Source organism: Leptosomus discolor, chromosome 6 (assembly GCF_034619465.1).
Source record: "Leptosomus discolor isolate bLepDis1 chromosome 6, bLepDis1.hap2, whole genome shotgun sequence".
NCBI lineage: Eukaryota > Metazoa > Chordata > Aves > Leptosomiformes > Leptosomidae > Leptosomus > Leptosomus discolor.
The window spans coordinates 36,770,385-36,786,168 of NC_141396.1; the positions used below are offsets into that span (position 1 = coordinate 36,770,385).

Consider the following 15,784-nt stretch of genomic DNA (forward strand, 5'->3'; position numbering starts at 1 on the left):
TTATTTTTTTCAGAATGCAGACCACTCGCAACTCCCATTGAAGTCAGTAGGAGATGTGAGTATTCAGCACCTCTGAAAAACCAAGCCACTTTTAAGTGCCTAACTTTCTATTCCTCAGTTCTGAAATGTCATCCTGTTTTTGTTAGGCCAGAATGTAGTGTGGGGTGCTTTACCTGATGTTACGAGGAGTTGGTTTCTGTTTGGGTAGAGTTGTTTGCCTGAAGAAATGGGGGAAGGGGCTGGGGAACTTTCCTGTCTCCAGGGAGCAGCAGTAGCCTTCTTTCCCTGCTCAGAGATTCATAAGGGCGTTAAGACATGATGTATGTTTTTTGGTTTGTACTTCTTTGGGGTTGTTCTCCTTCTGTGGAGAGTTTTTGCTAGAGATGTGGGTTTAAACTGCTTAGATACTGCAGTCTCAGCATTTTCTAACCAGCATTTTCACTTGTATTTGTGGCAGAGTACTGCACCAGCCTTAAAAGAGTTGTTGCTAATCCTTGGTTTCCAAAATAACTCTTATTTACGTATAATCTGGCTGTGAGACTGCCCTGGGCTTGTCTTTTCTGTACAAGTGCTGCTACTTCCCATAATCTGTCCTTGTGCCATTCCCAGTCAGAGTTGCTGATAACAATCCAACATGCCGTGGAGGTGCAGGAGAAAGCTATTGGTTCTCAGAAACGTGTTGGCAAAACTAGACAAGTGTTGTCTTACATAGTTTTTTCCAAAGTTTTCCTCACAAGAAAGGTGAGCTTAAAGCTGAACTTGGCATGTGATTCTCTGACCAAAGACTTGCACATAAGGTACAGAGCTGCATGCCATAATTCATCCCTGCAGTTGTCATATTCCTCTTTCTCTCCTGATTTTAGATTTAGTTTTACTGTACTGTCTACCTTTAAACAGAAAACCTGCAGTTTGTAATTCACATAAGCAATGTGATCTGTAACTTCTTGGAGCATCTGAATCATAGGATCAGTAATGTCTCACTCAGACATGAGTGTAAACACATGCTTTTAATTAGATTGTTGATACAGTTTTCATGACATAAAATATTTGAGTAAATAGTACTGATTTTGTCCTAATAGGAATAAGCATTGCTGAATGCAGACTCTGCCAAGCCTCATTAGGGACAACCGTGGTAGTTTTCTGCACACCACTGAAATAGATGGTGGTGTTGGCAGAACTCATTTTGGTCTCGTTAGCGTTTGTTTCAGCTCTTCCATTCCATGTGTGTGAGAGAAACACAGGGGGAAAAAAAAATGACAAATGGCTTGTATTAGAATAAGACCAGAGAAGAAAAAAAAAATCAAAATTTGACAGGACTCACTTAAATGCCATTTGGTGGATTTATTTTTCAGGGAATTACATTAATTTCAGATATTTGGGGAATTGCGTGAACTTTTTTAATGAATATACATTTTGAGATAATGGTTATGGAATTGGTTGTTGTGGGTATGTTGAATTTTCTTCCTGTTTTACAGACAGGGATGAAGAGGAAACGAACAAACGGGAGGACAGAAGAGAGGGAAATAGGCATTGTAAAGAGAGGTCGTCTAAAGATAAAGTAATTAACACTTTTCTTAACAACTACGTATGACCTTGTTAGACATGTGCTAGTTAGAGCTTGACTTTATTATAAGGCCTATTTGCACTCTTTGATTCTTCAGCACTTCTGGACTGAAACATCAAGTGTATATAGAAGTTAGGGAGCATGTGACAGCTTTGGGTAAGGTTCTTACAGCCTACTTTCACTTACATTTTACAGTTTATTGGGTGAAAGCTGTTCGAAAAACTTTTATATATGAAATACTGGTTTGTCTGAAAGACATGAGGACTAGTGCTGTATGTGCACCTAAGAGGCTGCAGATGTGATTATTTTACCCATTATTTTCAATTGGTGTATTCTTACATAAGAAAAGCAGAAGCTTAGCTTGATTGATAAACTGGCTTTTCAGTTGTGAAGCTTGGAATCACTATATGATGTTTTTGCATCCTCCTGCAGGAAAATGGATGCTTTTTGTGTCATGAGGCCAATAGCTTGCCTCTACAGTTCAGATTAAGGAATAGCCAAAGTCTGATTTGTTATGCTTGAACTTTTTTTGTAAATGTAAGAATAAAACAAGTTTCTGATTCTATTTTTTTCTTTAAGGAAAAACAGGAGATGTAGAAATAGGAATGCGAAAACACAGTCTGCAGAACTGCTGTAGCTGTGAGAGCTGGATGCTTGTTCCTTACATGTTTATTGGGATTTCACTTCGAAAACAGCTCTTCAGTAAAATATATGATTGAGAGGAGAAGGGATGTTTACTGTTACTTATTTAATTAGGTTAATTCTTCAAATTTTTTGGCATATTAGCTTGAACAAAAGGAAACTGTCTACAGATGTTACTATCCATTGTGCTGTAATTATTTTAAATATGTGAAAGATTTTGTCCTAAATAGCTTGCTTATCTTACGTTTGAGCTCAGTAGGTAAATGCTCGTTGTATTAATCGCTCAACTGAAAGTAATGATAAAATGAACAGAGGAAAATTTCTGTTAACTGAAAAGTTTGTGGCTTTAGTAGGTGATAGGAAGATCATGTTTTAACTTCCTAATGATCCCATAATGAATTTTCTTTAGGAGAAAGACAAGACGCAGATGGTAACTGTTAATAGGGATCTTCTGATGGCTTTTGTTTATTTTGATCAAAGTCATTGTGGATATCTTCTGGAGAAGGACATGGAGGAGATACTGTACACTCTTGGACTACACCTGTCACGTGCTCAGGTTTTGTATAGTAATAGAAATCTTTTTGAAAATATTACAGGAATGGTGTATGTGGAAGGAATATATTTTAGCTTCTAAAGGCTGTTGCTTACATACTTGATCCCTGATTTTTATGTAGCTGCTTCATATTTACAATGAAATACTAGTTTGATCTTTTGTAAATTGTCTTGGAATGAAAAGGTGAGGCAGCACTTAATATGCCTATACTGTGTATGTAGCTTTTGTCTCAAAATTGTGTTGTCTTTTTTTTTTTTCCTAGCTTGTTTTAATTTTAAGCCCCGGCATGTTAAAGCTCAAAAAACTGTGAAATTTCTCTGTTTTTCAAGTTAAAACATTGTTGGTTAGGTAATACTATCTCTGTGTACTAAGTAACACCATATTTCTTTCCATGGCTGTGTTTTAGGTCAAGAAGCTACTTAATAAAGTAGTTCTTAGAGAATCTTGCTTTTACAGAAGACTAACAGATACTTCTAAAGATGAAGAAAACCAAGAAGAGTCTGAAGAGCTACAGGAAGATATGTTAGGTGGGCATTTTTGGTGGGGTTTTTTTATGCCACAAACCTTCAGAGGATTGTTTCTCTGTGAGTAATAATGGGAGTTCTGACATACTTGCTTTCTTGCAGAAACTAATTCAGATCTGCAGGGAACCTGCTAGTTTGGAAAAGCGGGCAGTTCATAAATTACAGTATTTCTGGCTTCCAACACGTCTTGTTGCATCTATAGGATAAATGTTACTGTCTTGGAACAGGAAGGAGGACAGAGGTTAATGTTGAATATTGATGAACAGCATTTCTCATTCACAGCAGTTTTGCAGTTAGGAGGATCAGTGCTGTAGGTAGTAGAACAGAGCCTGATTTTTGAAGACAAATTACTGCAGAAAGGAGGCATAGAAGAACGTCATGAAAAAGCATGCCCAGTGGGGTGGGGGGGAATTGGGGTAAGGAGTGGGGACAGAAAATGAGGGACAGACCAGCAGACTTGAATTTATTTTAGAAGTTTTTAAGGTTGCTAACTAGAACTGAAAAATGACAGAATGATTATTTCCTACTGCTGCTTAATCGAATATAGGAAACCGATTACTGTTACCATCGCCTACTATAAAGCAAGAATCAAAAGCCATAGAAGAAAATGTTGGCCTCATTGTGTACAATGGAGCTATGGTGGATGTTGGGAGCCTCTTACAGAAGCTGGAGAAGAGTGAAAGAGTGCGGGCAGAGATAGAACAAAAGCTTCAGTTACTAGAAGAAAAAACAGGTGGGACATTACTTTGAAGGTGGTACTTTTGTGAATGCAAGATGCTAAGACTTTCTAAGTAAACAAACTTGAATATTTGTGATCTAAAGTTCTTAGCTATTCCTTACCGTAAACTTTTATTTTCTATTTCCCAAGCCCTTTGAACTTGCACACCAATTATTGTTGAGTACCATTGTCCTCATGCTGAAATGCTTTTACCTTTTTTTATTCAAGTCAAATGTAAGACTTCCAAATGTACTCAGAATTGAGTATTGCCAAATGATAAAGCAATGCAGTTTAAAATGTTCTTTAAAAACTAGTAGTTGACATGTAAATGGAGTATTAAGGTGCAAAGTACAGAGCGTTGCAAGTGACTAACTTCTTTTCTTCCTAAGATGAGGATGAAAAGACTATACTACAGTTGGAGAATTCTAACAAAAGTCTGTCTACGGAGCTCAAAGAAGTGAAAAAAGACCTTGGCCAACTGCAAGAAAATTTGAAGATCTCGGATGATAAAAACTTGCAGTTTGAGGGTCAGCTGAATAAGACAATCAAAAATTTAGCTACTGTTATGGATGAAATACAGTGTGTTCTTAAACAGGTTAGAATTGTTTAATTCCATTTTTTACTATTGTGTGCGATCTTCCTGTAGACCAGATCATTAGAACAAAAACTTCAGTATAAGAAAGAATTTTCGTATTAATCCAGGGCAGTAGTGTCTTGGCATATATATATGATGCGCAATGCAATACTGATTATTTAAAGATAACAAATAAAATTAGTCTTTCTAAGCTTGAAACACATGTTCTTGACTTAAGTGTTTTTAAAAATGTATAAGTATTAATGTAAATCTCAAACCATCTTAATGTTTTCCTGTCCTGGTCTTGTCAATCTCCAACAGTCCAAATCTGCTTGTCCATTTAATCAGTTAGGAGTAATTTTTCAAGACAGACCTTAAGTATTTCAATTTATGTCTGGGTATTTCAGTAAAATCAGATTTTTAATCTGCATAATGCTCCAGAGCATTTCTGTCCCTGTACAGAACTATACTTGCATATTCCCTAGGAATGCTGTGGTGGTCCATTAAGTAAGGCTGAGTAGAAGCAGGTTCTGAAGGCTACTTGAGTGGCAAACTGGTACTATGAGGGAGCCTTGCTTCTATATTGGTCTACATTTGTTTTGAAAAGACAATATAGCATCTACAAAAGCTCTAAAAACAAAACCACGCACACAAAAGACCCCCAAACCTAGAAAGCTTGACAAATGTTAGAACTTTATTTTCCTCTTGTGGGATACAAGTGTTTCACCATGTAAGTCACTGTAGCCTGTTAAACTGGCAGTGCCTTGCAGCCGACTGTCATCAGTACCGTTATGCAGTCCTGTGCTTCACTACCTGTTGTAGACCTGCTGCTCCACAAGAACCGGCAGCTGAAGGCGCTGTATAACCCTCTTTAGTGATGCTCTTAGCTCAGTTAAATAGCCTTCCTTTCTCATTCTGTCTGGTATTTTTTGAGATGAAAAGGTCTTCTGAACCTAATGTTTTCAGATGGCTTTGACCAATATAAGTATTTTATGTTAGAGCTATTATGGTAAATTATTATCCTAACAACAGATTTAGCAAAAACTGTTTTCAGTTGCTTTTTTTAAAAAACAAACAACCACCAGCCAACAGGGCGGGGGGAAGGTCCAACAACCCCCAAACCTTTAGACTATGAAGTGAGATTTCTAGGGATGCTTTTTGTGCTTCTCTTCAGAAGTGCTTAGGTCTCATCTAACTTTTGCCCCCACAATTTTTCAGGAAGATACTGGAAATATCAGTTATAACTAAACTGAGTAAGATACCAGTTCACATAATATTTAAAGTTGACGCCAAACAATATCTTTGTCTCATGCTGCTTTACAGTTTATGTCACTTCTAGAATCCATGTTATACTCTACCTTTTTTCTTTTAAAGGATATTGTGAAGAACGAAGATAAAGATCAGAAATCCAAAGAAAATGGAGCAAACGTATGATAAAATTGCTGCTGTTTAGAGGAATGGTGTTACATAATGTAATATAAATCATGAAACCAGAATGTATGGGAAGTGATGCATGTTTGATTTTAGTAGTATAAATATCTTAGTTCCAAAAGATGTATAAAGTTTTATGAATGTGAGTGTCTGCTCTTGAAGATTGCTTGTAATTCTTAGCATTCGATTTGAGACACTCCTCAAGTGAAAATAATTTTGCATTGCAAAATGTTTTAGGATGAACTTTGTTACAGTTTTAGCCCTAATAAAGTTCATCAACGTAATTAACAGTAGCAAGTATTTAATTACCAAATGTTTTCCATTAAAGTCTAGTGAAATCAAAATTTTCATTATTTATAGAATTGCCATTTTTAGGTTTTTATTTTTTATTTCGGTCTAATTAGTCTTTTTAAGTTCAAATATAAATCACAAAATAGCATGCTGCTTAATTTTGCAAGTAAAGATTTTTTTTTTTAAATAAAGCTTCTTGGATTTTTTTTTTACTTGTCACAACTTTCTTTTCCCTTCCAGATGTAACTTTTTTCCCCAAAGCTGCTTGTATTAAAGCCTCATAAACATACAATAGTTCAGATGAGTTAAGAAAGCAATAGAAACCTACCAAAATACTGGTAGGGTTGTGAGATTTATATGAAAATACATGGGCCTGTTTCAAATGTATGTTGTTTGTGTTCCTTTAAACGTTCTTATCTTTGGATTAATATATATATGCTCCTTTTTAATAACAAATGCAGTGTATTAAAATGTGTGCTTGGATACCAGGCCAGTAGATGTCAGAGTAATGCCTTACATGGAGAAAAAGCTACGGTTGTAGACTGCCTTTAATTAAATTTGGACTTCTTAGTATGTTTAATTACTTCAAAGACTTCAGTCCAACAAAAGAATGGATACCCACGTATCAGTGCTCCATGTTATAATTACTAAACAGCAGGACACAACTTGGTTTGTTGAAAGTGAGTAAGATTGCCTTCCTTTGTGTTCACAAATCACTGGAGATCTAGACTTAAAAGTTAACATGACATCATTGTCAGAGGAACTTATTCAAATAATGTGAAATTAATGTGAAATATGAACAATTGTATTTTGGTGCAGCTTCCAACAAAATTAAGGGTTTTGAAAGTTGGAACAGAAGTGTTTTCTCACAGCAGACCTTTTCTTTTTTTAGCCTAGATGTCCTAGGTAACTAAATACCTGTTAGGAGAGTCCAAGTGCCATAATATGTATGAATAACCTACATGGAAACTCATGTGGCTTTACTGAGATATGCATTAAAATGCCCGAATTTATGTTCAAAAGAGTCTAAGCTGGTGCTTTTGTCACTTACCTTTCTTGGCTCTTTTGGAGCTAGACAAGTGAAGTATCTTTTAATTAAAATAACATGCATAAGCTTCCCCCTTACTCATCTCAGTTAAGTCTCTGTATAATATCATAACTGTTGACACTAAAGTAGGAAGTACTATAAAAACACTAATTATTGCGTATAAGTACACAGAAAATGCGTGCTTTGTGAATTAAGAGATAACATCTCACTAGAATGATTGAATGAGGATAGTGATAAATTAATCTTATGAAAAGCATTATCTGTGGTGTACAGATGGTGGTAACTTCTTTTGTAATCAAAGTATATTTTTCACCTTTACCTTTGTACAAATTGTTTGCAGCATGTTTCGTTTTTGACATTGAACACCATTTATTTAAATGGACTTAAGGATTGTGTTTGAAATACTTTGTTCATGATTTTCAGCAGTACTTGTGAACGTATGAGAAAATAATTTGTCTTTTTAGGCACACTGAAACATCTGTTGAAATATTTTGCTGGGTGGTTTTACCTTAAACTACTGAGCCGAAAACAGTTGTCACAACAAGGAGGCTTCATCTTGTGTTTCAGTGAGCGGCCCTATGAGAGAGTTGCTAGAGCAATACAGATTTTTATAGCATTTCAGAAAAAAAGTATGTTAGAATGAGTGTAATTTTCTTCTATATTGCTTTGTAATAGTATTTTAGATCCTATGTACAGTCTGCATTTTTGTTGGAAAGGAAATTAAAAGGGTAAAGAATAAAGGAAAAAAAAAACCACCAAAAAAAAAAAAAAAGGAAAAGTTTTACAGCCTACACACCTTGATCAGTCTCCTGAACAGACACCCGTACAGACTGTTTTAGGTCACTTTACCAAACAGCACAAGGTTCTGTATATACACAGCATCAATGCTGGTTATTAGCTAAAGCTTCTTGGTAGTATTCTAGAAATATAACTAATTCTTAAGAAAATTGAATAGAGTATCAGTAATGGAAGTTTGGAGAAGCAATCTTTTGTCAGTTTTAATTTATGAACAGTGTTTTTGCATTTCATGTCCCCACTTCCCACCTCATGGACTTTCTACTTCTAAGTCTTCCATTACATAACAGTTGCTGGTGAAAGGCTGGTAAAAGTGAGTCTAAGCCAGGTCTTAGTCTGATGCCGCAACATCCCAATTTGTATGCTCTGTGAAAAGTACTGAATCGCAGACTGCCTTGTCCTGTAGACAAAGCGCTGCTACAGCAGGCCAGTAAATGGAATCTGATTTCAGTTTATAGATTATTTCCTTCCCCTTCTGTATTTTTTCCGGTATGGGGGAATGGGTGAGTTAAAATCTTACAAAGTGATGTTCGGACTAGCAGATGTCTGAATAAGGCTAGGAAGAAAGTTCCAACTGATACATCTGCATGTGAAATGGTCTAGAATAAAGCAGACTCTCTTGAGGCCACTTTGCTTTTGCTCTGGTAGTGAAAAGGCAGAAGTATATAGTTTTAGTGCTACATAAAAGCAGTGGTGAATAGACCAATAGTGAATTTTTGCCAAAGTTTTCTGAAGTGTTGAGGATTGGATTTGGGATAATGAGGCTTCTTCTAGCACCGCTGCATGTTCTGCTACAATGAAGACACGTCATGTTTTCTGGACTCATGCAGTTCTTGGCGCTTGTGGCTGTAGTGCCTGGGCACTTCCCAGTTGTTGTTTGGTTTATCCGGTGTCCAGGCTCGGTCTGGGGTGCCCTGACGTGTATGGTGGAGGAGCCTCTCTCTGGTGCCCGTGGGTTTCCACAGATCCAGCATTTACAATTGAGTTGTTTCAGAATCAAACATTATGAAGCCTAGTCCTTCAACATAACGTTTTTCAATGTTCAACTGCTTTGAAAGAGATGAATGGCTTTCAGTCTGTTTTTCTGCAATGTACTGTGTGAATATCTGTTTGGACTTGCATAACACAGTTAACTTTCACTGATAATTTTATCAGTAATGTGCACAAAACATGTTTTTTCTCTTGCTTCTCTGTAATCTTTGTGTACCCAGGCCAGGTTATTACCTTGAATGCATTTGTTTGCAGTTTATACTTAAAAATATAAAATATAAAATAACTCATTTTGAGTGACTGAGTCTTATGGCCAGCAATAGATTGCAAAATGTGTAGGTAGCACAGTCAGTGTACTTAGCCTAGTATTTTCTAGAAAGCAGAAATGGTTCAAGTAGAAATTCAGTTGGGACTTGTATATTGCCAGGTAGTGTGACAATAAAATGGCATAAATAATGAATACCTCTAACTCAGCTATCAAAACTGCTATTGTTTTCCCACTGAACTTTTATGTTTCTGCATAGCAGGTCTCATTAGGTGCATTGCACAAAAGTAGTAACAGTAAAAAGCTCTTAATAGCAAAACGCATTACTTTCAAATGAAAATAATTTTTCTTTTTTATTCATCCACTATATAATCCACAGCATCACATATAAATCAGATTATAAATTTAGGGGTTTGTGACACCAAATATTGTCTGAAGTCATTATGGTTTTTGTAGTGTTTTAACTGGTTAGGAACATTGCTTTTGAATTTCTAGGTATCCGATACCTGAACTTGTATTGAAAACATGCAACACTGCAGTTGTACACTGCTTCTGATACATTGTATCCTGCTGGTTTTTAGATGGTTCTCTAACAAGTTGATTCTATCTTGTTTGAGGATTCAGGTCAAGTACCCTGGAGTATGTGTAAGAACCGGTACTCTTTTCAGGTGTGATTCAGTAATCCTGCAAGCTGTTGTATTTAGTGCAATATTAGTTCAGTTCTCTATTATTCTCTCTAATAAGACAGCAGAATAGTGGTGATGAGTAAATTTGTTTGTTGTGTGCTGCAGTTTGATTTTTTTTTTTTTTTGGCACAGGGTTATGAAGTTAAACTACTAGAGGTTTTCTCTAGTTCCTGCAGTACTTTACTAAACTCAGACCATTTGCAGAGCATGTTAAGCCACAGGTGCACGTTGAAATACTTTGTTGATTGAAAATGGTGAAATTGTTCAGTAGTGCCCTATTTAGAGCTAACAGTCTTCCTTTCCGTATCTCACCCAGGCTGAGGAAGCAGCTTGCATAGCTAGCTTTTATTCTTGCTAATAACTTGGTCTGCAGGGTCAAGGCATGTTCATGTGAACTTCCCATAGGCAAGCAGTCTCCCAGTGTGGTGAGGTCTGACCATCTCATTTCTTTGTGGGAGGCAAATGATACAGTCCATGTGCCTCTGAAAGTCCATTCTCTGATACGCTCTAGAATCTTCCACCTTAGCAGATACTGGAGTGTTGTAGTGATGTCTTGGAACAAGTAGGTAATGATAGTCCTGTGAGTGGGCTCTGAGTATTTGTAGAAAGTACTTGAGCTGGATTTCAGCCAAGATGACAGATTCCCAAAGCCACATGTCTTGTCCTAGATTATTTTTCCTCAGTCTAGTGAGGGGCACAAGTGAAAGGATCATGTTGGCTGAATCATTTTTCACATTTCATTGTGAACAAACAGCTGCCTAGAGGGGAAGAGCGGAGAGGAGAAACACTGCAGAGAATCCCAGCCTGAACTCTTCCCCACTCTGCCTTTTAGCAAATATTTTTAGAGCACTAGTTTGCTTTATTTGCTTGCAACCTTTTTGGTCGTATACAGAAGTATTTGTTTGAGCATGAGTTGGGGTTTTTCCCCCCCCCCTGTATTACTTAATTCTTTTTGGTCTTCTGACACAGGGTCATCCGGTTACATTCCTGTTTTGTCATGCAAGGGGCAGAAACAGCTGGAGAACAGCAGCCTTCATTTTTAGTCCCTTTTAAGCAGGGCTGTGTGGTAGCCAGCAGATCTGCATATAAAAGAGCAGAATTGCTGCCACATGTCATGTTGTAGAAACGAACAGTTGGAGATAAAAGTACTTGCAGTCCTGGTCTCAAAAAACTCTTGTTTTGATTTACTGTAAAACCAGTCATTGCATGTGTGCAGAGGAAAAGTTGAAGGAGAAGCAGGCACTTTTCACTGTTTTCACAACGCACACGGGCTGGGGACATGCGTTGTTACACTTCCAGCTTGGCTCTAATAAGAAATGAGAGAATTTTGGAAGTTCTCTTAAACATCTGGAAAGACTCCTGTTTCACAAGAATTAGTCTAGGTCTCCCATAAGAGACTTTCCCTTTTAGCTTGTCTCCTGATGCCTTGTTCAAGCAAGTTACTTCCATTAAGTACATTATATCATTACATTAGAACATTTGTGTTACAAGTTGTAAAATCTTGGGGAAGTGTTTCCAAATGCAACTTGAGAGTATTGTTAAAACATTACTTTACAGAGAAAAACTTATACTTGTCAAGTATCTCCTTTGATATAAGGAAGCCATGTATAATGTGACTACACAGATGAAAACAAGGATTAGCTGCTTACCAGTATTTGGGGGGGATGTATCTTTTCATTATACTGAGGAGGAGAAAAAAGGATTACCTGTAGTACTGGGACATGTATGGGTGGCAGCACATCTATAAATCCTATGATTATCCATGGGATCCAGTGATATGCTTGCAAGGAATGTACAGTCAGTGTTCTCAGTCTTGTGATTTGGGCATGTAATGATGGACGGCACAAAGTACAATAATTGTGATCTACGGCCAAAAGTGGAAGTTGTATAGCGTGACCTTTGGGTAGCAGGGCCTTGGCATAGGTGGGGTTGATCAGAGATGGCTGTGCAGGTATTCTGAGCAGTGAATACATTTCATTATCTACTTCACGCTTAAAAGGAAAATCAGTCCTCTTTAGGTCTTTTTATCAATAGAGTTTGAAAAAAGATGATTCATATGCAACCTGCAATTTAAGAAACTGTGCAAATTCCCTCCAGAATGCACTGAACTGGATACCAAATTGCTCTATGCACCAGGTTCCAAAGTGAGCAATGCCCTTATCTGTCAAGGATTTTCCTCAATACATGAGAGGAAAGCACAGGAACGAACCCTGCAAGTACTACTAAAAACCGCGCAGAGCAGCGCTGAAGTGAGGCCTGTGCACCTTGCACCGCTGCCTCCCTGGCCTGCTTCATGAAAGTGTAACCTGAGACAGGGCAAGAGCCTTGATCCTGGGGGAAGAAAACACGGGGGTGAGGTGGGCAGGGAGTCTTTTGTCTCTGTGAAACTTCAGTGCAAGGTAGAGGCAAGTTCCTCCAGCACAGAGTGGGCTTTTTTGGAGGAAGAGTGCCCAATCCTGGAGCAGCAGGGATAGGAGAGGAGAGATGGGGCAAAGCTGAGCACAGTGGCAGCAGCACACAGCCAGTGCTGGAGCCCTCTAGTGCCGCTGAATTTATTTGATTTCATCTTGACTATTTTCTAACTCCTTTGCTGCCTGCCTGTGTGATCCTGTTGGTGAGATCCTTTCCCTTCTGCAGAGCTACTGGTTGATTCAAGCAGGGTAGGCTGAGCTGCCATTCGGTGCTTTATCAGGTGGAAATACCAAACCACTCGCTCATGGCACGTAACTTCTGCCCATGGCATTTTGTGATCAGCAGTATTGGTGTAAAAACCTGGCAGGCAAAAATCCTGCAGCCAGGCTGGTGGAAAAGTAGGGAGCAAGCAGGGCATCGCCACCACAGCTTTCTCCAGAAGCACAGCCTCCCTGTCAGTACAGACACTGGGACAAACTGAGTTTCAGCTGGTGGTAGTCTAGTGTGAAGTCAAGTCGGTGGTGATTGCAGTATAGGCATGGGCACTCAATATTTGTAGAAAGCATGATAGGAAGCAGGTGAGCTGGTTGGTTTTGGTGTTTGTTGCGGGTAACATTTCCTGGAGGAGGTGACTGGATGCGTCCAGAGACTGATACTGCAATGAACTGGAAGGTTCATTTGTAACCAGTGGCAGACTAAATTAGTTGCATTTGTCATGAATGTTTCAGACAGGATGATGCATAGAAAGAAATGTTGGGAATGGATGCTTTGGATTGACTCCGCACAAAGATTTCTTTGAGAAAGAGCTACAGAACGTGTTGCCACCGGAGAAGGTAAAGGTGGAGGGCACACAGCACTGTGGGTGGGGTGACAGCTGCCTGGGAGGGAAGGCACTTTGTTACCTAATGCAGACATGATACTCTGAAGTCAGCAGCTGCTTCTAGTCTTAATTCCTTGGAAATGTTTTAAAAAAAAAAACCAAAAAACCCCACAACCTACAAATGGATCTGTCAAATCTTTTCTAAAGATGCCTAAAATTTAAATTGGTGGAAGATCTAAGAAGAAATCCAGCTCAGACACATTCAGGTTGCTACCTTAAATACGTAATTATTCACATTAAAAATTTAGGAGGTGAGAATTTTGCAGAAGATGACCTATTGCAGCACTGTCTGTCGTCTTTCCTCCATTTAAATTGAATTTATTAGCTTTCATGGAATACACAGAGAACATGCTATCAGATCTGGCAGTAGTAACAACAAAGACACGACAACCTTGAGGGAAATTTTTTGAGTATTTTTGACTAGATCATACTGGTGGGTATTGAGCCATCATTTCTGTTTGCTACCTGCAATTAGCTCATATTCAATTAATTGTGCTAGTGACCTCTGCAATCTAATGAGGCCAGGCTGCAATCAAGTACAGCTGCTGGATTACTGAGTGCTCTTAATGCAAGGCTGCCACAAAAAATCCTCTGAAATGTTAGAGGTTGCAGCATGATAATTGTGGTTCACAAGCAGATTACATTCCTGCTCCTGGTATTGACTGCTGCCTCCCAGCTCTTCAGTTTTTACTTGAGGCGCTGGCTTTGGTTAGTAGATCCCTTCACTGTTTGTAATTCCTGCAGCGGGGGCAGACTTCAGTATGCTGGGGTCGTTAATCCTTGAGTCAGTATTACCCTGGGTCCTGTGGGGTTTGTGTCCGTTCGTCCTGTGGAGCATCCTGGAAGGCTGCTCTTTTCTGACCGACCTTTAGCGGGAGGAGACAATACCGTGGCACTTCTGTGGTTCTTGCCGTTTTCTGTGTGGGTTTGACATGGTTAATTAGGATTCCTGTCTGCTGAAGGCAATTATAGGAGATACCAAGTTCTAATTATCAAGAATAATGCAGGTAAGTGATAAGCGAGCAGAGTAGTCCTTGCTTCGTGTCAGCTCAGATGTCTGCTTTAACGTTTTGGTGGGAACCACTTGTGCTTTAACTTTTCCAAGGATCGCAAGCATTAGCAGCCAAGCTAGGAATGCTGCTAACAAAGACCTGGTAGAAGACTCTGAAGTGAAGCTGTACAGCTCTTCAGCCCCATAGTAGTTACTAGGTACTTGAAGTGCAAAAAAATCCCTTTTCAGTTGGATTTCTAGAGGTTAGTAGGGATTTTCATAGCTGTCATTATTTGAGAGGTTTATTGTTATTTTTCCCTGAGTGTATCTAATCCTCTCGGTCAGGGATGAATTACAGTTTAAGTTAGGAATAAATTTTACCTCAGGCAGAACTGGATATCATTAGATCATAAAAGCTTTTTGTTGAAGCTAACTAGCAGTTGTAAAAGTGCAGTTTTGAATTCTTTCTTGAAACAAGAAATTTGTCAACATTTGGAAGACTTGAGGAATTCTTGATGATCTTGATGATCAAAATTTCTAACAGGAAAATTTCTAATGTCTAGCCTGTGTTGTCCTTGGCCAGCTCAAACTCTTTATGCTTCTCTCAACACCAGCTTTATCTTAAATCACTTTTTTTTTTTTTTTGTCTATTCTGGTATTTACACTTCTTTCTGAACAATTTCTATGGAATAGCCACTCCCTGTTGCAGCCTCATTTTCTGACTAGAAAATTGATCTCTTCACGCAGTGTCATTTCTCAGTCACCCTGGTAGCTTTACTAAACTGGTAACATCTGCTCCAGTGTGAGTTCACCTTCCCTGATCACAAATAGTCTGCTGACCTCTTAACTCTTAATCCAGGTGAGGTATTATAAGGAAGAACAGTGTTTTACTTACTGATCTCCGTCTAAAAAGCAGTAATACCTCTAGGTATGTTGTGAATGGTTCTCTCTTACTATAATTAAGGTTTATAGCACTGGTGAATATTGAGATGTTACTTGCTGGTCTCCTGGGGATGATTTGGAGATAGTCCTTGACTCTTTTAGTTTTTACTTCCTTGCTTCCCAGTAACCTCTTTTCTGATGCATAGCGTGGCTGGTTGAATCCAAATGTAAATTACTTTAGTAAATTAATTATCTAATTTCCCCTATCGTCTCTTGCTGTGCTAACACCCAAAGGGGTTTCTAACAAGTTAGAGTTCTCTCATGGTTTCTTTACTCGAATGCCTTTGAAGACTTCTCTTTGTGAATTTCACTTTTTCAGACAATTGCTGTTGAAGCAACACTTCCATGGTTTTACTTCTATTTCTGGAAGCTTAACTGAAACCAATTTGCAATTTGAGTGTCTTTATTTAGGTAATTTTCTGGTTAAAATTGATGTATTCTGTGTCTGTACTTCCATCAGTCATCATAATGACCATTT

General features: G+C 38.3%; 1 protein-coding gene across 1 annotated transcript in view; it reads left to right on the forward strand.

Annotated features, from left to right (window-relative positions):
• Positions 1–6,075, forward strand: part of CCAR1 (cell division cycle and apoptosis regulator 1) — a 28,019-nt gene extending 21,944 nt beyond the window's left edge. Inside the window, exons 20-26 of the mRNA XM_086466442.1 lie at positions 14–55; positions 1,476–1,558; positions 2,616–2,762; positions 3,166–3,286; positions 3,831–4,016; positions 4,391–4,596; positions 5,950–6,075. Coding sequence (XP_086322568.1) covers positions 14–55; positions 1,476–1,558; positions 2,616–2,762; positions 3,166–3,286; positions 3,831–4,016; positions 4,391–4,596; positions 5,950–6,009 — 845 coding nt within the window. The 3' untranslated portion in view covers positions 6,010–6,075. The remainder of the gene's footprint in view (positions 1–13; positions 56–1,475; positions 1,559–2,615; positions 2,763–3,165; positions 3,287–3,830; positions 4,017–4,390; positions 4,597–5,949) is intronic.
• The last annotated feature ends 9,709 nt before the right edge of the window (positions 6,076–15,784 follow it).